Genomic DNA, 23,119 nt, shown 5'->3' with positions numbered 1-23,119 from the left:
TGATCAGAAATATTTATGACGATACTATCATTCCCATTGTTGCATCCGGCTTTCATGTCTACTGTCAGCAATAAATAATGCCTCTTGCCCTCTCATTTTGTTTTAAGCAAAATATTTAATAAAAAGGTTTGGTTGATTAGTTTGTATGTCAGGTAAGCTTGAAAAGCTTTGCTAGTCAAGTTTAATAAAATCCCATATAATATTATTTTTCATATTAGAAGATATAAAAATGGATACATCACATTTCAGTTATTTGGAACCAAAAGCAAGAATGCCATATTAGTGTATTAATTATTTAAAAATTAAAATCATTCCCTTTTTTGGTCAACCTTCTATGTTTTAGTTACCTCAATAAAGTCACCTTTCTTCCTATGAAAGTCCAGAGTATTAACCTAATTAACAAGAATAGGCACCATAGTAGTGGCAAGCAGTGGCGGACTGGCCAGGTTGTCAGCTTGCCCGATGGCAAGTGGGCCCCTGATGAAGTGGGCCCCCTATATCAATTGGGCCCCTGATGAAGTGGGCCCTCTTAGTCTCCTGGCAACCAATATTTTTAGACCCAATCCGCCACTGGTGGCAAGCAGTGCAGAAGGCAGATCAGGTTTCTAGATTTAACTGGAGAGCTGAGATCAATGACCATGACCCATTACTGTTCTGGTCAACATCTCCCAACAGAGCACAAAATGGCAATCAAACTGGAGATCCTCCTGCCCTGTAACTCAGCTATTTACTGTGTCAACTAACTAATCAAGTGAAGGGCTTCCAATACCAAAATAATAATTTTTCCTGATGGAAAAGCAAAAGCCAATGAAAGGATGAGGAAGTATGTGACTGTTAACTGAATAAAGTATATTGGATGAATATGTCTCTTGTATGTCAATATATAAAATTAATAACTGACAACAAATACCAGATATGTACACATTTCAGTTCTGAAATGTTCATTAGCTTCATTTTCAGTCAGTGTTTGGTAGGGTATATGTCTAAATTCTTGTTCAACTGTATTTCCTCTCATGGACGGTTGGCAGGTTCATTCAGATAATTTACTCCTGTTATTTCCACACTTTAAACAATACTTAGCAGCAAAGCGCTTTTTTTATCTTCTTTTGAATTTAAAACAAACCATGTTCCCCTTTAACAGTAACACTCCACACTAGGCTTTGGTTCAGATTCCAGCACAACTTTGGATTCGTCTACTTGGAGCTGACTCAGCATCATTGGCTTGCGGTTCTTTAGTTTATGAGCCAAAGTCATGAAAATGGCCTCCACGTGATCGTTGTCATTTGGGTTCTTAGCCGAGGTTTCAAATAGCGGCATGCTTTGACTATCGGCAAACTTTTGTGCCAGGTCAGTTTCCACTTTGGTGGCGTCTTTTAGGTCGCACTTATTCCCCACCAGGATGCGTGGAACTTCTCCACCGAGTGAGTGCCGTTTGCATTCTTCAATCCAGGCTGGGAGACTCTGGAAACTAACAGGATTGGTCATGTCATACACAAAGACAACAGCATGAACATTTCTGTAGTAGTGCTGCACCATGCTCTTCCGAAAACGTTCCTGGCCAGCCGTGTCCCAAAGCTGGATCTAAAAAAGGTTAAATAAAAAAGTTATCTTTACAACAACAATAATTTATTTTCAACTGTTGAACCATACAAGTTATTATTATTATTCATATGTAAGCAAACAGTCATTCATAGCCATTTTTGTCCCTACTGAAGGCCTGATCTTCATATACGTATATTTCCAATACTCCAGCATTTTGTGACCATTTCCAGGAGGAGTTATCCAGCACAAGACAGTTAGTGGATCGTTACATTTAATCTGTGCAAATTCAAGCCCAGTTTTAGGAATATGGTATCAAGGTGAGAATGACTGGGTATTGAGTAATGAGGGTTAGTTAGCAGTCTTGTTGGGCGTGGCCCCTTGGGCAAGAGTGACCATAATATGGTTGAGTTCTTCATTAGGATGGACTCTTGGTTAATTCAGAAACAATGGTTCTGAACTTAAAGAAAGGTAACTTTGTGGGTATGAGACGTGAATTGGCCAAGATTGACTGGCAATTAATTCTTAAAGGGTTGATGGTGGATATGCAAAGGAAGGCTTTTAAGGACTGCATGGATGAACTACAACAATTGTTCATCCCAGTTTGGCAAAAGAATAGATCAGGGAAGGTAATGCATCCGTGGATAACAAGGTAAATCAGGGATAGTATCAAAGCAAAAGATGAAGCATACAAATTAGCCAGAAAAAGCAGCCTAGCAGAGGACTGGGAGAAATTCAGAGACCAGCAGAGGAGGACAAAGGGCTTAATTAGGAAAGGGAAAATAGATTATGAAAGAAAACCGGCAGGGAACATAAAAACTGACTGCAAAGGTTTTTATAGATATGTGAAGAGAAAGAGATTAATTAAAACAAATATAGGTCCCTTGCAGTCAGAAACAGGTGAATTGATCATGGGGAACAAGGACATGGCGGACCAATTGAATAACTACTTTGGTTCCGTCTTTACTAAGGAAGACGTGAATAATCTGCCGGAAATAGCATGGGACACGCGGGTCAAATGAGACGGAGGAACTGAGTGAAATCCAGGTTAGCCGGGAAGTGGTGTGAGATAAATAGAATGGATTAAAGGCCGATAAATCCCCAGGGCCAGATAGGCTGCATCCCAGAGTACTTAAAGAAGTAGCTCCAGAAATAGTGGAAGCATTAGTGATAATTTTTCAAAACTCTTTAGATTCTGGAGTAGTTCCTGAGGATTGGAGGGTAGCTAATGTAACCTCAATTTTTAAAAAGGGAGGGAGAGAGAAAACGGGGAATTACAGGCCAGTTAGTCTAACATCGGTAGTGGGGAAACTGCTAGAGTCAGTTATTAAAGATGGGATAGCAGCACATTTGGAAAGTGGTGAAATCATTGGACAAAGTCAGCATGGATTTACGAAAGGTAAATCATGTCTGACGAATCTTATAGAATGTTTTTCGAGGATGTAACTAGTAGAGTGGATAAGGGAGAACCAGTGGATGTGTAATATCTGGATTTTCAGAAGGCTTTCGACAAGGTCCCACATAAGAGATTAGTATACAAACTTAAAGCACACGGTATTGGGGGTTCAGTATTGATGTGGATAGAGAACTGGCTGGCAGACAGGAAGCAAAGAGTAGGAGTAAACGGGTCCTTTTCAGAATGGCAGGCAGTGACTAGTGGGGTACCGCAAGGCTCAGTGCTGGGACCCCAGCTATTTACAATATATATTAATGATTTGGATGAGGAAATTGAATGCAACATCTCCAAGTTTGCGGATGACACTAAGCTGGGGGGCAGTGTTAGCTGTGAGGTGGATGCTAGGAGGCTGCAAGGTGACTTGGATAGGCTGGGTGAGTGGGCTAACGCATGGCAGATGCAATGTAATGTGGATAAATGTGAGGTTATCCACTTTGGTGGCAAAAACAGGAAAGTAGACTATTATCTAATTGGTGGCCGATTGGGAAAAGGGAAGATGCAACGAGACCTGGGTGTCATGGTACACCAGTCATTGAAAGTAGGCATTCAGGTGCAGCAGGCAATGAAGAAAGCGAATGGTATGTTAGCATTCATAGCAGAAGGATTTGAGTATAGGAGCAGGGAGGTTCTACTGCAGTTGTACAGGGTCTTGGTGAGACCATACCTGGAGTATTGCGTACAGTTTTGGTCTCCAAATCTGAGGAAGGACATTCTTGCCATAGAGGGAGTGCAGAGAAGGTTCACCAGACTGATTCCTGGGATGTCAGGACTTTTATATGAAGAAAGACTGGATAGACTCGGCTTGTACTCGCTAGAATTTAGAAGATTGAGGGGGGATCTTATAGAAACTTGCAAAATTCTTAAGGGGTTGGACAGGCTAGATGCAGGAAGATTGTTCCCGATGTTGGGGAAGTCCAGGACACAGCTTAAGGATAGAGGGGAAATCCTTTAGGACCGAGATGAGAAAAACTTTTTTCACGCAGAGAGTGGTGAATCTCTGGAACTCTCTGCCACAGAAGGTAGTTGAGACCAGTTCATTGGCTATATTTAAGAGTGAGTTAGATGTGGCCCTTGTGGCTAAAGGGATCAGGGGGTATGGAGAGAAGGCAGGTACAGGATACTGAGTTGGATGATCAGCTGTGATCATATTGAATGGCGGTGCAGGCTCGAAGGGCCGAATGGCCCACTCCTACACCTATGTTCTATGTTTCTATGACAGAGAAATTACCCAATAATAGTAAAACGTTAATCCAGCACATTAATTAAGTCTGAAATCTATAAAACTGAAGATGCTACTTAATAAAACATCAGCATCTTACCAGCATCAATGCAAATCATATTCAGCAAGGTTCCCAACCCCACTCCTTCCCAGACTGGGAGGGTAGGACACAATAGTATTCCCCAGGAGTTAAATTATGCATCTAATATTTCTGTCAATTGATATAAAGTAACCTAGACTTGGTCCTAGAGACATTTCACTTGTTTTTGCAATAAGACAGCAAGAAATAATGTGGTTTATTATAGGCTGCGGTGACACACTATGGCATATAACAATGGCATACAAATATTATAAAACAATGGAGTTTAATGGGATGTGTGAGCCTTTGGGATGAGGAGAACTAATATGGAAATAAATATTTTCATGATTTTACTTTGAAAAACTTAGATAAAGAAAGACTACAGTGTCTATATACACACATTTTAAAAGGTGGTCAGTTGGTTAATAAAGTAATTAAGTGCATTAATTACTACTATTCAATAGTCAATAGTCAATAGTCTATTTATTTGTCATTTGGACCCCTGGAGGTCCAAATGAAATGCCGTTTCTGCAGCCATACATTACACACAAATAGACCCCAGACACAACACAATTACATTTTACATAAACATCCATCACATAGCTGTGATGGAAGGCCAAAAAAACTTTTCTCTCCACTGCACTCTCCCCCCCCCGATGTCAGAGTCAAAGTCAAAGCCCCCGGCTGGCGATGGTGATTGTCCCGCGGCCATTAAAGCCACGCTGGGTGGTGCAAGGTCGCACACCGGGTCTTGGTGTTGGAGCCCCCGGTGTGCGCTCGCAAAGTCCCGCGGCCATTCCAGCCGCGCGGGGCAGTGGTGCTAGGCCCCGCTCCAGGAGCTCTTCAACCCCGCAACTCGGGCGGGAGAAGTCGCCGTTGCAGGAGCCCCGTAAAGCGGTCTACCCCCAGGGAGCCGCGGGCTCCCGATGCCGCCGTCCGCAGACCCGCAGCAGCAGCCTCCCAATCTCCGGAGGTCGGGCAGCAGCAGCGGCAGCGCTCCTCCACCGCTCCACCCGCTCCGGTCTCGGCCAGCTCCGCGACGGTGAGGTGAGTCGGCACCTGAGTCCCCGACTTCTTCCTGTTGGAGGCCGCTCCTCGTTGCGGCCCCAACGACAACCGAGACCCGACGAGAAAAGGTCGGGTCTCCAGTGCAGGGAGAGATTTAAAAGCTCTGTATATTTCATATACCGTTCATTTGTTTATTAACCCAAGAGTCACAAGTTTGGTTCCAGTTGAAGTATTATGGGTCCTCCAATTCAGGAATATGCAAACGCCCAAAAAAGTCAGAGGACTCTTTCCGAAGATGAGAACACGACAGAAGAACTTCCGGTGGCGACGCGAACAGATGGCTGCTTAATTTCCAGCTCCCGATAGCAAGTTTAAAACCAGCCTCCCTTAATTCACTAATTGCCACATAATTCACAGTTTTCTGTATTGGAATAAAATGTGGCGGACAAGAAAGAAAGAATTCACCGGAGATGGACAAAGCTCAAAGCTCAAAAGATGACTCTGCAGACAGCGTGCGCTCAATGCTCCACGATATCAGTAAGGAAATATGTGACTTCAGGGCTGAATATAAAGTGGACTTACATAAATTTAAAGAAGGAATCAAAGAAGACATGAAAGGTGAACTCAAAGATCTGAAGCAAGAAATTTACCATAAGCGTTCTGCTAACTCCAAACAAATCCACTCCCACGAAACAAAGCTGAGACACGAATCGACGAGGCTGAGACAATTAGCATGGCTATGAAAAATGTGCTGTTTAAATCTATGAAAAAACAGAAAGTCATGCAAGAAAAACTGACTGATTTGGAAGGACGCTCTAGACGAAATAACATTCGCATCTACGGCGTACCTGAAGAGAAAGAAGGCAAATCCATGTCTGAATTTGTGGAGCAACTTTTAAAAACTGAACTTGCAATAACAACGGACACCAACGTATGGATCCAGCGCGCGCACAGAGCTTTGGCTCGCAAACCGGAACGTAATGGGTCCATAGTGGTAAATTTCCTGGAGTTTAATACCAAAGAAATGGTATTGAAAAAGGCCTGGAGAAAGAAGATAATGATTGATGGGCGACGTCTATTATTTGACCACGACTATGCAACGGAGGTTGTCCAGAAGCGCAAGGGAATAAAGAGGACCTTGAAGGAGAGAGGTGTCCGCTTCCAGACCCCGCTGGACAAGATGCGCATTCACTGGGACTCAGGAACGTGCACATATCATAGTGCACATGATGCAGCGCAGGAATTGAGGAGGAGAGGCTACTCCGTGGAGACACCTGATTACAGCGCTGAGGAGCCGGCGGACCCAGAGATGGAGCGTCTTCTCCAGGCTTTGACATGGCAGAGAGTTGGAAAGAGGAGCGAAGACGGGAGTGAGACAGCGACTACAGGAGTCTGAGCAGACCCCATCCAACTAGCTTTTATTGTGTCATCATTTCTTTTGGACTAGAAAATAAGTGCTATCGGATGACGTTGGGCGATACTAGGATGCGTGAAATGGAGTGTTTCACCTCTAGTGAGGGGCCCTCTGGGAGGAGGTTTTCCCCTATACCTGCCAACGGGGACTCAGGGTGGAAAGGAATCACCCTTACTTGGAAATCAACTGTTTTCTCTTTTTTAAATTTTTTTTAATTTGGCACATGTTATCCAGATGTTCAGACCTGTACAGTTTCAAGTTATCTGGAGATTTATGAATTCAAGACAGGATTAGGTAAATGAAATGTCACGTAATACTATCAAATTGGTGTCACTCAATGTAAATGGGATGAATAATCCAGTTAACAGGAGCAAGGTCCTGGCTAAACTGAAAAAAGAAAAGGCTCAGGTACTATTTTTACAAGAAACCCACTTGCCTCAACAAGAACATGAGCTTTGGCTTTAGAAATGCATTTGATAGTTCCTATAAACCTAGCCAAAAGAGGGGAGTTGTTATCCTTATTACACATGCAGTCCAATTTGAACGCCATAAAGAAGTCAGGGACAAAGAGGGAAGGTATGTATTAGTTAAAGGAAAGCTGGAAAACAAAGTGGTGACACTGATCAATGTATATGCCCCCCCAGAGAGTATCAAATGTTTTTTCAAAACTCTGTTTGACATTATTGCTTTAGAGACTGAAGGTATTTTGATGTGTGGAGGGGGCTTCAATGTGGTCATGAATCATAATTTGGATACAACAAGCCTAGAAAACCCAAGGTGCATCTGACCAGGTTTATTAACAAATTAGTGCAGGAAATTGGCCTAATTGATGTTTGGAGAGAACTTCACCCTTTAGAAAGGGACTGCACACACTATTCAGTACCTCACTCAGTCTACTCCAGGATTGAATACTTTTTAATGAATACGGGTGAAAGTCACAGGATCACAAAGTGTAAAATCGGGGTGGCAGATGTATCTGACCACAGTGCGATCAGCTTGACAGTACACCTGAATAGTAGGAAAAGAAATACTGTTTGGAGGCTCAATGTGGGTATTTTGAATAATAAGGCAAATGTGGAACAAATAAGGGAAGAGATAAAAAGGTACATAGAAGAGAATGATAACGGGGATGTGGATCCTGTAATACTGTGGGATGCTATGAATGCAGTTATACATGGAAAGCTGATCGCCCTGACATCATCACAAAAAAAGACCCGGCTAGCTACGTATGAACATAAAGTAGAAAAATTGAAAGAATTGGAAAAAAAGATAAAAACATACAGAATCAGTTGGTACTAAAACAGATTAAGGAAATAAGGGGGGAGATAGATGAGATCCTCAGGGGAGATATGGAAAAAAGGGCAAGATTCGTAAAGCAGACCTATTATGAAGCAGGTCCAAAAGCAACTAGACTCCTGGCCAGACGCCTGTGTAAACAGCAGGCCTCTAATACAATTCATAAAATAAGAGATCCTAAAACCAATCAATTATCACATGAGCCAGATGAGATAGAAAGAATATTTGAAGAATACTATAAGAAACTCTATTCTAAACCACCATCAGCTGACGAAAGGACAATGAGAAGTTTTCTTAACTCACTTGACCTCCCATCCATTGGTGAGACACAAAATAATACCATTACGTTACAATTTACGGTTAAGGAGCTGGAAGCTGCAATCAGTAGACTTAAGGCTAGTAAATCACCAGGCAGCGATGGATTTCCACCAGAATGGCACAAGGCCTTTAAGAAAGAGCTAACACCTCTGCTCCTGTCTTGCTTTAACTGGACCCTTAAAGAGGGCAGGGCTCCCCCATCATGGAAGGAAGCAATTATTACCATTTTACCCAAGGAAGGCAAAGACAAAGAGGAATGTAAAAATTTCAGGCTAATCTCAATTTTAAATGGAGACTACAAACTATTTACCTCAATCATTTGCAAAAGACTCGAGACTTTTGTACCAGATCTGATTAATGAAGACCAAACTGGATTTATTCGGGGGCGTCAAACACAGGATAATATTAGAAGAACCCTCCACATTGTGGATAATGCTCAAAAAAAGGATACAAATATGGTCCTGGTCAGTTTAGATGCAGAAAAAGCCTTTGATAGTTTAGTTTTTACATGAAGTACTAAGGAGATTTGGTTTCAATGAAGATGCAATTTAGTGTATTAAAACATAGAAACATAGAAAATAGGTGCAGGAATAGGCCATTCGGCCCTCCGAGCCTGCACCGCCATTCAATATGATCATGACTGATCATCCAACTCAGTATCCCGTACCTGCCTTCTCTCCATACCCTCTGATCCCTTTAGCCACAAGGGCCACATCTAACTCCCTCTTAAATATAGCCAATGAACTGGCCTCGACTACCCTCTGTGGCAGAGAGTTCCAGAGATTCACCACTCTCTGTGTGAAAAAAGTTCTTCTCATCTCGGTTTTAAAGGATTTCCCCCTTATCCTTAAGCTGTGACCCCTTGTCCTGGACTTCTCTAACATCGGGAACAATCTTCCTGCATCTAGCCTGTCCAACCCCTTAAGAATTTTGTAAGTTTCTATAAGATCCCCTCTCAATCTCCTAAATTCTAGAGTAGGCCATTCGGCCCTTCGAGCCTGCACCGCCATTCAATATGATCATGGCTGATCAAAACATTATTTAAGAGGGAGTTAGATGAGGCCCTTGTGGCTAAAGGGATGGAGAGAAGGCAGGTACAGGATACTGAATTGGATGAGCAGCCATGATCCTATTGAATGGCGGTGCAGGCTCGAAAGGCCGAATGGCCTCCTCCTGCACCTATTTTTCTATGTTTCTATGTTTCTAATATATCAGGAGCCTACCGCTGGGATTAAGGTAAATGGATATATATCAAAAAGGATCCAGTTAGAGAGGGGCACAAGGCAAGGATGCTGTCTTTCTCCTACTCTCTTTGTTTTGTATATTGAACCCTTGGCACAAGCAATAAGGCAGAGAGAAGACATGCAGGGGGTCAAAATAGGGGGAAAGAACATATCATTGGTCTTTTCGCTGATGATATCATTATTTTTCTTGAACGACCAGATATATGTCTCCCAAATCTAATGAACCTCTTTGAAACATATGGATACTACTCAGGGTATAAACTGAATATAACAAAAAGACAAATTCAATTATTCTCCATCCCAACAAATCAGAAATGCATATAATCTGAAATGGAATTCTAAAACGATGCAGTATCTTGGTGTAACTATAACCAAAACACTTCCCAACTTGTTTGAAACTAATTATAACAATTATGGAAGAAAACATCAAAAAGGATGTTGAAAGGTGGTCGACCCTTCCTCTAGACTTCAGTGCCAGAATACAAATGGTAAAAATGAATATCCTACATAAACTGCTATATTTATTCCAATCTCTCCCAATTAATGTTCCCCGAGATAACTTCACGGCCTGGGATAAAATGATCTCTAGATTCATTTGGAATAGCAAAAAACCAAGAATAAAACTAACAACACTTCAACTGCCGAAAAGCAAGGGTGGAATGGCTTTACCAAATCTGAGGAAATACTTTCATGCAGCTCAACTCAGACCTCTGGCTTGGTGTAGACCTGATTATGAATCTCGATGGAAAGAAATGGAAAGGGAGATACAGGGTTACCAGACCCAGATTTTGGTGGGAGACAAATATCTGAGAGGGGCTTTGAGATGCTATGGATCCAATAGTAGCATTTACGTTAGAAATATGGAATGTTATAGTGGAAAAATACAAATTAAAAAGAGTGGTTCACGCATTGAAGTTGTTCAATGACTCATATGACTCAAAGTTCAAGCCAGGGGTGTATGATTCAAAATTCAACGAATGGGCACAAAAAGGCATAACGGCAATGTATACAGTTTCAGAAAATGGCGAGTTTATGATCAAGGTGATTGGGGATGCATACAAACAGAAGGGGTCTCGGGTCATCTCTGCTTTCTACCAAGCTCTGGTGGGAAGCGGGAGAGAATCAACGCTCTACATAAAAACAAAATGGGAAGCAGAATTAAAGATTCAAATAACAGAGGAAGAATGGTATCAAATGTGTGAAACACAATGTTCACCCACAAGCTCACTATTATGGAGAGAATTTTGCTGCAAGAATCTATCTCGCTTTTTTATAACACCCAAAATAAAAAGCAGACAACTTGCTGTCCAACAACACTGTTGGAGGCTGTGTGGGAGTACGGAGGCAGACCACTCGCATATTTTCTGGAACTGTGTAAAGATAAGACCATACTGGGAAAATGTTAATGCAGTTGTAAAAAATATCTTGGGTTATAAAATCCCACATACCTGCCGTGTGATGTATCTGGGGCGTATTAAAGATATTGTAAAAGATAGAAGGTACATATTTGATTAAAGTTTTGCTTGCAGCAAGTAAGAAGGCCATTACCAGGCAGTGGCTTAATGAAAAAAGTCCAAAACAGGAACAGTGGTTAGAAATTGTGCGAGACATCTTTAATGTGGAGAAATTGACATATTCCTTGAGAGTCAAGGAGAATTCATTTGAGAAGATCTGGGAAAAATGGACCGTTTATTTGAGCCATGACACCAATTAGATAAATGCCGAGCTAGATATGGGAAGATTGTGTTATATAGAACTAGATGGTATGTTTCTATGAATATTGAATTATCTCCAGCTAACTAATAAATGTAATTTTTTTTCTTTTTTAATTTGGTAAGTGAACCAAATGGTCTTATTCCAATTTTTTATTTATTTACTTCTTTTTTCTTCGCCTATCCACTTATTTTTTTATTTTGATTGTTGTTTTTCTTATTTTGCCTTATTTATGGTGATGGTGTTGCACTGTTTTGTATATATCTCTGAAAAATCAATAAAAATTTAAGTGAAAAAAATGCGCTTTATGTTCTCAGGATTTATAAAGCCCTCCACAACAACAAATAACTTTATAAGGGATCATTGCAGTAATGGGAGAGGGGTGGGGGAGAGAGAATAAAAACCAACAGATACACTGCAAGCTCCTACAGAAGGCAATGCATAATGGCTTGATAATATACGAAAATACAGTAAAAAATGCACAAGCTGGAAACACTCAGCAAGTCTGGCAACGTGTAGAAAGTGAAGCAGTTAACATTTCAAGTCAAATGCTCATCTTTCTACAGATGATGCCTGATTTACCAGGTGCTTCCAGTGTTTTCTGTTTTTAATGCCCAGCTAATGCATTTTGTGATGATGACGAATGATGAATCTTGGCCAAGATATTATTTTGTACTTCGTTTAAATAGTGCCATGGAATCTTTTGCATCCGCCCAAGAAGCCAAATGGGCATCTTCATTAAATGTCTCAGGGCACAAAAACATTCCAAAATGAGGCATTCTGATAGATTTAAAAGAAACAACTATAACCATATAACAATTACAGCACGGAAACAGGCCATCTCAGCCCTTCTAGTCCGTGCCGAACACGTATTCTCCGCTAGTCCCATCTACCTGCACTCAGACCATAACCCTCCATTCCTTTCCCGTCCATATAACTATTCAATTTATTTTTAAATGATAAAATCGAACCTGCCTCCACCACCTTCACTGGAAGCTCATTCCACACCGCCACCACTCTCTGAGTAAAGAAGTTCCCCCTCATGTTACCCCTAAACTTCTGTCCCTTAATTCTCAAGTCATGTCCCCTTGTTTGAATCTTCCCTACTCTCAGTGGGAAAAGCTTTTCCACGTCAACTCTGTCTATCCCTCTCATCATTTTAAAGACCTCTATCAAGTCCCCCCCCTTAACCTTCTGTGCTCCAAAGAATAAAGCCCTAACTTGTTCAACCTTTCTCTGTAACTTAGTTGTTGAAACCCAGGCAACATTCTAGTAAATCTCCTCTGTACTCTCTCTATTTTGTTGACATCCTTCCTATAATTAGGCAACCAAAATTGTACACCATACTCCAGAATTGGCCTCACCAATGCCTTGTACAATTTTAACATTACATCCCAACTTCTATACTCAATGCTCTGATTTATAAAGGCCAGCACACCAAAAGCTTTCTTTACCTGTCTACTTGAGATTCCACCTTCAGGGAACTGCGCACAGTTATTCCTAGATCCCTCTGTTCAACTGCATTCCTCAATTCACTACCATTTACCATGTACGTCCTATTTTGATTTGTCCTGCCAAGATGTAGCACCTCACACTTATCAGCATTAAACTCCATTTACCATCTTTCAGCCCACTCTTCCAAATGGCCTATATCTCTCTGTAGACTTTGAAAATCTACTTCATTATCCACAACACCACCTATCTTAGTATCATCTGCATATTTACTAATCCAATTTACCACACCATCATCCAGATCATTGATGTACATGACAAACAACAGTGGACCCAACACAGATCCCTGCGGCACCCCACTAGTCACTGGCCTCCAACTAAACTAGTCCTTCTGGCAACCAAAGATTCAAAGCGACTACAAAATATAATAATGTGGATAAATGTGAGGTTGTCCACTTTGGTGGCAAAAACAGGAAAGTAGACTATTATCTAAATGGTGGCCGATTAGGAAAAGGGGAGATGCAACGAGACCTGGGTGTCATGGTACACAAGTCATTGAAAGTAGGCATGCAGGTGCAGCAGGCAGTGAAGAAAGCGAATGGTATGTTAGCATTCATAGCAAAACGATTTGAGTATAGGAGCAGGGAGATTCTACTGCAGTTGTACTGTGGTGAGACCACACCTGGAGTATTGCGTATAGTTTTAGTCTCCTAATCTGAGGAAAGACATTCTTGCCATAGAGGGAGTACGGAGAAGGTTCACCAGACTGATTCCTGGGATGTCAGGACTTTCATATGAAGAAAGACTGGATAGACTCGGCTTGTACTCGCTAGAATTTAGAAGATTGACGGGGGATCTTATAGAAACTTACAAAATTCTTAAGGGGTTGGACAGGCTAGATGCAGGAAGTTTGTTCCCGATGTTGGGGAAGTCCAGGACAAGGGGTCACAGTTTAAGGATAATGGGGAAATCCTTTTGAACCGAGATGAGAAAACATTTTTCACACAGAGAGTGGTGAATCTCTGGAACTCTCTGCCACAGAAGGTAGTTGAGGCCAGTTCATTGGCTATATTTAAGAGGGAGTTAGATGTGGCCCTTGTGGCTAATGAGATCAGGGGGTATGGAGAGAAGGCAGGTACAGGATACTGAGTTGGATGATCAGCCATGATCATATTGAATGGCGGTGCAGGCTCGAAGTCTGAAATCTATTAAAATGAAGATGCTACTTCCCACTTGACGGTGATCACGAAATTAATATCCTACCTAAGTGCAAGAAGTTGATTCCATAAACAATTACAAATAATAATTGGGTAGATACTCAAGGATGAGGCGATTAAAAAACATTGAACATGGAATGGGGTAACTGTAACTCTAAGATAAAAGGTAAAAAGGTAACTAGTAATCAGAACATGCGGTGCAATTAGCTCATTTTTTTTAATTCCGAGGTTTGATAATTCATCACTTCAGATCGCATTCAATTATTCATACTGATCCAAAATAAACTCAATCTAAAATAGCAATCAGTTCTAAAATGTTGAGTAACTTCAGACAGCAGAGGTTTTTGGGTGTAATTGTTTTTTTTGTATTAATAATCTAATAATCACTTTATTAAATGGTGGTACTGACCAAATCCTGTGATTATACTACTTACAACAGGTCTTAAATTAATCCTGCTAAAAATTAGCAAGAAATTTTCAATTACGTGAAACTGCATATGTTAAATAACATAGTCCCTGTCCTTCCCCTGTCCCCAAAATATCCAAATTAACTTGCTATTTTGATGACCTTTGTTAGAGTGGGAAGAAGAACGTCAAACATAGCACAGAAACTGTACATGCACTGGGGCAGTTATGTCGACACTGTTGAAGTTAACACGTTTTCACTTCTTCTCAAGGAACAGTCTTTGCTAGAGACTTTATTATAAAATAGCAAAAATAAAAATGCTGTCACTTTGATACACACATACACCATGATACAAACATTACACGATCAGTGTCAGATTATGAGTAGAGGAAATAGAGAACTATGGGCAGATTGATAAATTCATACAAAGGCTTCTCAAAAGCACCAAAATTTAGATGGTAAAGAAAAATCTGAATTTTAGACACAGCACAATTCTGTTAGCAGCAAAATATTCTGTTAGCTTTGGAACCGGAGTTATTTATTCACCTATTTTTTGCAGTGTAATCTTGGCTCTTGGTAATTCAATTCTAATTATTGACCTTGATATCATTATCTCCCCAAAAAAGTGTACCCTTGGCTTGAAATTTTAATTTGGCAGCACTCCTCATATTTCAAAACAGGATAAATACCCAAGATCCCATCCAAATAGTTGTTGTTTATCATCCGACAGTACAATTCTAATAATCCAATATCTGACTATTTAGAAATTATGTTGGTTGTTGTTTCCTTTCCATTCATCATAGTTCTAGTTCCAACCATCCCCATTCATCCACCTGGTGTATCTTCCTTCCGGTAACCTCTGGAACTCTGTACTCGAATTTGCAGAAATCTCAATGTTATTTGATTCATTTTATCCACTCCTTTATGAACCTTGAATGACATATCTAACTTCTTTCTTTGCCTGAGCAAACACTCCTTATAATTTCATAATGTACATCTTAACATGGTGTTCCCTTTGGTAATTAGTTTTTGACCTCAAATTCTGAATAGTCTGTTGTGTAGTGATATTTATCAAACCTTAATACTGCCTACAGTTCAGAGGCAACAGTAAGGATCTTGCATGTGTATCCAGAGGTATATGCTGGAGCCATATGGACACATTAATTAGTGGTATGTCAATACAGCCACAACAAGCACTGCTTTGCGCCATGTGGACAAGAGTCATTGATTTATTCCCATCACTAGTTTCATGAAGCACCAGGCGGCACTTTGATGGCAACCTCGCATACAGTCCATCTATTTTTTGTTATTTTTAGTGTGTTTCAAAAGTCTCTGTTCTCTGGTTTGTTTTATGTGGGGGTGGCCGAGGGGGTCGGGATTTTTTTTCCAATTTCTTATCTTGCCGGAGATGCGATTGTTTTCCGGGTCGTATCTCCGGTCACTCTGCGGCCTAACATCATGGAGCTGGAGACCTGCTCGGGACTAACTTCGAGCTCCACCGCGGGGTGTGGACTTAACATCGGACCCTATCCCTTGCCTGGGATCGATGTTCCACCTGCGGACATTAACATCAGGAGCTCGCTGTCTCGGCTAAGAGACCGATGTCAGGAGCCCCAAAAGCCGCATGACGTTCGACAAGCCCCGACCAGGTGTCAGATTGCCCGGCACAGGGAGCTGATATCCCCCGCGATGCAGGAGCTTGATCGCCCTGATGAAGAGGCCAGCCGCCGGCTACGGGAGTAAGATCGTCCCTTCAACGGAAGGTTAGAGGCCTCTGACTGCTGGAGGCAAGGGAAGAGATTGAACATTTTTTCGCCTTCCATCACAGTGAGGAATGTAGAGGAGTCACTGTAGTGGATGTTTATGTTAAAATGTATTTTTTGTGTTCTGTTCCTTTTTATTAGTTGGACTGTAAGGGAAATCAAATTCCTCATGTTGCAAAAACCTACTTGGTTAATAAAGTATGATTATGATGAAGTGTCCGAAGAGGGGTTCCGTCCAAAAACATCACCTGTTCCTTTTCTCCAGAGATGCTACCGGATCCTGATGAAGCCAAATAAAGTTACAAAAATAAGAAAAAATTAAAATAGGTTTCAGGGCTAGCTTACAGTTTATATTTAGTGTCAAATTAGGCTTGTCTAAGGTTGCGGGGTGTGGGAGATAATAAATCCTATAACATTGTCTCCCAAGTGACAGGCAGAGAGAAGGAGCTAGAGATATCTTTGAAGTAAGATGCCATAAACCAAATGACCAATGTTTATGGGGAGGAGGCAATAAAGGAAGAGAGAAATAGCCAGTCACATCTTTGTAAACAGATGGCCTATGTTTAGGAGGGACCAAGTGACAAAGAAAAACCAGGAAAGTGGAGATCAAATGACCAATGTTTATGGGGGAGGAGGTGATAGAGGAAGAGAGACATAGGTGGTCACATCTTTGAAGCAAGAGGCAATAAACCAGATGGCCTATGTTTAAGAGGGATCAAGTGACAAAAGAAAAACCAGGGAAGTGGAAATAAAATGATAAAGCAGATGGTCAATGTTTTTAGAATATCTTGTACCATGTAAACAAAAGGCCTTTGATGTGATGCAATCTGTGGAAACCTTTTCCTGTACCTCTGACATGATTAATGTCTGTGGAAGGTGTTAAGGGGACAAAAAACCCTATTTAAGGCAATGTAATTCTGTTGTTCAGGGAAGAGGACCGAGGACAGTTGAGTGTCTACATTGGTCACTTAGCTGGAATTCTCGCTCCCTTCCATCGGCCGATGTTAAGTAAAGTTTTGAACTGGTCTACCAAACAGTTTGTGTGGTGTCTGTTTATTAAGAAGCGAACCTGGTTTAGTTGTTATAAAAGTAACTTTTTCAATCCGTTGAGTTGTTCCAGCACTTTATGACTATCCTGGTTTCATGATGTTCCATTTATACACAGAACAAAAATATATCAGTTTCAGTTTATTGTCACGTGGACCGAGGTACAGTGAAAAGTTTTTGTTGCTTGCTATCCATTCAGCAGAATGACTATACATGATTAGAATCGAGCCATTTACAGTGTATAGATGCATAATAAGGGAATAACGTTTAGGGCAAGGTAAAGCCAGCAAATTCTGACCAAGGATAGTCGGAGGGTCACCAATGAGGTAAATAGTAGTAGTAGTAAATAGTAATTGTTCTCTGGTCGTGGTAGGATGATTTAGTTGCCTGATAACTGCTGGGAAGAAACTGTCCCTGAATCTAGAGGTGTGCGTTTTCACATTTCTATACCTTTTGGTCTGATGGGAGAGGGGAGAAGAGTGAGTGGTTAGGGTCTGACTTGTCCTTGATTATGCTGTTGGCCTTGCAGAGGCAGGGTGAGGTATAAATGGAGTCAATAGAAGGGAGGTTGGTTTGTGTGATGGTGTGGGCTGCATCCACAATTCTCTGCAATTTCTTGCGGTCTTGGATGGAGCTGTTCCCAAACCAAGCTGTGATACATCCTGATAAAATGCTTTCTATACGTGTGCGGCATGGACTAGAAGGGTCGAGATGGCCTGTTTCTGTGCTGTAATTGTTATATGGATATATGGTTATATGGTATGGTGCATCTGTAGAAGTTTGTGCGAGTTGTAGTGGACATGCCGAACTGCCTAAGCCTTCTAAGGAAGTAAAGGCGTGGTGTGCTTTCTTGGTCATTGCTTCAATATGGGTGGTCCAGGAGAAGATGATGGTGATATTGACTCCTCGGAATTTGACATTTTCAACCATCTCTACTTCGGCACCATCAATGCAAACTGGGGCATGTGTACCGCTTTGCTTCCTTTGTCTTGCCGACATTGAGAGAAAGGTTGTTGTATCGACACCAGATTATCGATCTCCTTCCTGTACTCCGACTCATCATTATTTGATATCCCGCCCACAATGGTGGTGTCGCCTGTGAATTTGTAAAGTAAATTAGATTTGTACATGGCTGCACAGTCGTGGGTGAACAAGGAGTAAAGAAGGGAGCTGAGAACGCATCCTTGCAGAGCACCAGTGTTGAGGATTATCGTAGAGGATGATTTGTCCCCAATCCTCACTGATTGGTCAGGAAGTCGAGGATCCAGTTGCAGACATGAGTACTGACACCAATTCAGTTGAACATACAGTTCAACTTCTCAACCTTTTATTTGGCTTATCTGCCTTTTGTTTACATTCTTCATTTTAGTGAATATCAGTCTATATTGCGCGTTTTCCCAATATTATGGAACATACAACAAAACATGCAAAAACTTGAGGCAATTAGTTGCACGGCAGACCCATACTCTTGGCATGATCTGAACTGTACAATTTACATGAATTCTCGTGCTTCTAAACCATTTAATTTTAGCTTAAGTGTGGCATGTTGCTTGGACAAAGAGGAGGACATAAATACAAATAAAGGATGCTCCCATTTTGAACAGTCTGCCACCATTTGCTTACATATCTTGTATGGTTTACAAGTGGAAAACAATAAACAATGAAAACCACATGTACAATGTTATCAGAAGAGTATGAGGTCATTGGCGTGAAACATTAACTCTGCTTCTTTACCCGAGGTGTTTAAAGCATACAATAGTATATTAAAAAAGAGAATTAAGGTTTCAGGAAATGGAGGAAAAACGCACCCATGGGAAAACAAAATAAAAAGTGATTTTACAAATAGTAAATGATAGAAAATCTATTACTCAGGAGGCCGTTTGGGCGATTTGGTCTGTCAGTCAAATACGAGCTGCCAATGCCAATGCCACCTTCCAACACGTGGTTGGAAACCATGCAGGTTGTGGCTCTTCCAGTGCATAAGCAAGAACAAACTTAAGTATAGAAGTTACATAAGACATTGGTGAGGCTTTAGAGAATTGTGCTCAGTTCTGGGCATCATGTTATAGGAGTGATGTTCTCAAGCTGGAAAGGATGCAGAGATTATTTAGGAGGATGTTGCCACGGCTCGAGGGCCTGAGCTGTAGGGAGAGGTTGAGCAGACTAGGACTCTATTCCTTGGAACACAGGGTGAGGGCTGATTTTATAGAAGTGTACAAAATCATGAGAGGAATAGATCAGGTAGACGCATAGAAAAGTTTGCCCAGAGGAGGGGAATCGGGATCCAGAGGCTGGAAAATTTTAACAAGAACTTGTAGCAAGATGGATTCAACAGTGGCTGAATGGGAGATGCCAGAGAGTAATGGTGGATGGTTGTTTGTCAGGTTGGAGGCCAGTGACGAGTGGGGTGCCACAGGGATCTGTGTTGGGTCCACTGTTGTTTGTCATGTACATCAATGATCTGGATGATGGTGTGGTAAATTGGATTAGTAAGTATGCAGATGATACTAAGATAGGTGGGGTTGCGGGTAATGAAGTAGAGTTTCAAAGTCTACAGAGAGATTTATGCCAGTTGGAAGAGTGGGCTGAAAGATGGCAGATGGGAGTTTAATGCTGATAAGTGTGAGGTGCTACATCTTGGCAGGACAAATCAAAATAGGACGTACATGGTAAATGGTAGGGAATTGAAGAATGTAGGTGAACAGAGGGATCTGGGAATAACTGTGCACAGTTCCCCGAAAGTGGAATCTCATGTAGATAGGGTGGTAAAGAAAGCTTTTGGTATGCTGGCCTTTATAAATCAGAGCATTGAGTATAGAAGTTGGGATGTAATGTTAAAATTGTACAAGGCATTGGTGAGGCCAATTCTGGAGTATGGTGTACAATTTTGGTCGCCTAATTATAGGAAGGATGTCAACAAAATAGAGAGTACAAAGGAGATTTACTAGAATGTTGCCTGGGTTTCAGCAACTAAGTTACAGAGAAAGGTTGAACAAGTTAGGGCTTTATTCTTTGGAGCGCAGAAGGTTAAGGGGGGACTTGATAGAGGTTTTTTAAATGATGAGAGGGATAGACAGAGTTGACGTGGAAAAGCTTTTCCCACTGAGAGTAGGGAAGATTCAAACAAGGGGACATGACTTGAGAATTAAGGGACTGAAGTTTAGGGGTAACATGAGGGGGAACTTCTTTACTCAGAGAGTGGTAGCTGTGTGGAATGAGCTTCCAGTGAAGGTGGTGGAGGCAGGTTCGTTTTTATCATTTAAAAATAAATTGGATAGTTATATGGATGGGAAGGGAATGGAGGGTTATGGTCTGAGCGCAGGTATGTGGGACTAGGGGAGATTATGTGTTCGGCACGGACTAGAAGGGTCGAGATGGCCTGTTTCCGTGCTGTAATTGTTATATGGTTATTATATGGTTAACCTGAGGGATAACTTTTTAACAGTGGTGGGAGTATGGAACAAGCTGCCTGCACTATGGAACAAGGTAGTTGAGGCAGCTACCAAGGCAACATTTAGACAGGTACTTGGATAGGACAGGCAGGTGGGACTAGTGTAGATGGGACATGTTGGTCGATGTGAGCAAGTTGGGCCGAAGAGCCAATTTCCACGCTGTATAAAAGGAAAAGTAAACCCGTTCCACTCACATCTTGAACTGCATTACTTTAACGACTGTAGTGCGGGGGCGGGTACAGGAAAGACGGAGGAGTTTAGTGGACGCTACCTTAATTTGTTCTCCATCTATTTCCACCGTCTTCTCTCGGAAATCCACCCCGATGGTGGCCTCGGTCTTGTCGGGGAACTTGCCAGCGCAGAAGCGGTAAGTCAGGCACGTCTTACCCACGCCCGAGTCTCCAATAACGATGATCTTGTAGATCCTAGTGCGGGGCGGCGTGGTTAGCGGCTGCGATCCGGGGGGCGCTGAGACCGAGGATGCTGCAGCAGCAGCAGCAGCAGTCTCTCCTGCCCCGAGGGACATACCCCCGAGCGGGGAGAGGCAGCGGGGAGCCCTGGCGTTGCAGAGAGTCAGTCAGTCACCCACCCCGGCCCGGGCCGGTCAGCCGCCCGCCAGCACAACGTTCGAAGTACTCGCTACACTTCAGCCCCAGTCTCCGCCACGTCGCTAGCGGCTGCTCGGCCACTGGATCCGCATCAGCCACCCCCTGACCTGCCAGAAGGAAGAACAACCACAAATGAAGTGCAGATAAAGTATCGCGAGATGCTGCAACCCTTTCAATCTTCCTCTGCAACCGAGTAACAATCTTTCCTTCCACCATGCAAAATGTGCATTCTTTTGCAGTGCTCTCTTTGCAGTATGTTTCTTTTTCTAAACGGTGATGTTGCAACAGTTTTTTTACCTGCCGGATTTTTTCCCATAAATCTGGTTAGAGCATTTTGTTCGCACATGAGTTTGCGTTATGTGCAAGTTCGCATGTTACCTGGGTGCTGATGGTAAACAAGGAAGATACATTGCTTTCTCCCTCTGTTGGAGAAATAAGATAATTTATACTGTACAGTATTCTGATTCTGGAAGAACAATTTATATTCTGTCAACATACTTTCATTTTGTAAATTTAAGATGAGTTTGGAGCATTGCCATTTATTGGTGATCCTAAAACCCTTTCCAACTGGGAAAAGACTAGTTACAGTTTTGTTTAAAGTTGTTTTTTAGACCAGCACATTGAACTCGCACATTTACAAATGCGTCAAAATCTCTTTAGTCTCTCCCTACAACCTTAAAATTAACTTGATGTTTCTCTTTCCCAGTTCTGGCAAAAGGTTTTCAATCTGAAGCATTAACTATTTTCTCTCCACATGTGTTGCCTGACCTGCTAAGTATTTTTCAGCATTTTCTGTCTTCAGATATTCAACATCAGCAGTTCTTTTGATTTGAATTTACTATGTCAAGTTGACTGATCGTGCATATGCAGTTATAGTTGAATGAACAAGATCCATGTTGCAGCAGCTCCCCATGTCTTTCTGCCTTTCTCAGTGCCGCCTTTGTGTGTGCACACAATTGCTTAAAATTATTGTCTCTGAAGACCAATACAACTGATTGTACTAGCCCAAGTGGGAGGAGAGGGGTGAAAACAGTTAAAAGGAAAGGCCAAGGACAGAGAGTCTTTACTCAGAACTGCCGTAGATTTGGGAGCAACAGCGGTAGGAGATTAGCAAGAGATACGACTGATTGGCTCTAGCCCAAGTGGGAGGAGAGAAGTTAATCAGTGCCGGGAAAACAGTTGAAAACTGAGGAATTTGGATTGTAAATCAGGCAATTTATCAGTCAATTTAAGCAAGACTGCTCTTAGCGAGCGGCCTTGTGAGGGAAGTGCCCTGTGAGTAAAATGTGAGTCTTTGGCTCGAGAGTCTTCGGCTGAGGAGAGGAGACCATGCAATATTATATGGTTTATAATACACTTGAGAGGTAGAGACGAAAGAAGGAGATGTCAGGCAAGCTGATTCAGTGCGATGCTTGCAGTATGTGGGAGGTCAAGGACACCGCTGGTGCCTCTGGCTGCTACAAATGCGAGAAGTGCATCCAGGTAGAGCTCCTGAAGGGCCGTATTGGGGAACTGGAGAAGCAAGTGGATGACCTCCGGTTCGTAGGAGAAACTGAGTCATTCCTCGACAAGTCCTACAGTACGATTGTTACACCTAAGGTACTGGAAGAGCGAAGGTGGGAGACAGTGAGAAAGGGAGGGAAGCATGGAATGCCAACGTCCCCGGGTGGTGTACCTCTTGTAAACAGGTTCACCCGCTTAGAAGCTGTTGGGACAGAAGACGTGTTTACACTGAGCGGCGGACTGGCTTGCGATGGGAATAGGGCTGTTGAGCCAAAACCAAAAAGGCCTAAGGCAGGCAAGGCCATTGTAGTGGGAGACTCCATTGTGAGAGGTACGGACAGGGGTTTCTGCGGCAACAGACGGGATGCGAGGATGGTGTGCTGCC

General features: G+C 42.1%; 2 protein-coding genes across 2 annotated transcripts in view; one reads left to right on the top strand and one right to left on the bottom strand.

Moving 5' to 3' along the window:
* Nucleotides 1-23,119, top strand: part of ugl (ureidoglycolate lyase) — a 193,928-nt gene that overhangs the window by 54,688 nt on the left and 116,121 nt on the right. The window lies entirely within an intron of this gene.
* rab33ba (RAB33B, member RAS oncogene family a) lies at nt 96-21,317 on the bottom strand. The gene is made up of 2 exons (XM_055643539.1): nt 20,895-21,317; nt 96-1,581 (listed from the first exon to the last, which is right to left on the bottom strand). The coding sequence occupies exons 1-2, from the start codon at nt 21,147-21,149 to the stop codon at nt 1,135-1,137; spliced, it is 702 nt and encodes a 233-aa protein (XP_055499514.1). The 5' UTR covers nt 21,150-21,317; the 3' UTR covers nt 96-1,134.

Source organism: Leucoraja erinacea, chromosome 1, assembly GCF_028641065.1.
Source record: "Leucoraja erinacea ecotype New England chromosome 1, Leri_hhj_1, whole genome shotgun sequence".
NCBI lineage: Eukaryota > Metazoa > Chordata > Chondrichthyes > Rajiformes > Rajidae > Leucoraja > Leucoraja erinaceus.
The sequence above is the reverse complement of the archived record's forward strand: the minus strand, read 5'-3'. Positions and strand labels throughout refer to the sequence as shown.

Coding starts and splice junctions, on each gene's coding strand:
- rab33ba (XM_055643539.1), bottom strand. CDS start 21,149: ATGTCCCTCGGGGCAGGAGAGACTGCTGCTGCTGCTGCTGCAGCATCC. Junction 1,582..20,894: donor TAGATGGAGAACAAATTAAG/GTAGCGTCCACT, acceptor AACCTTTTTTAG/ATCCAGCTTTGGGACACGGC.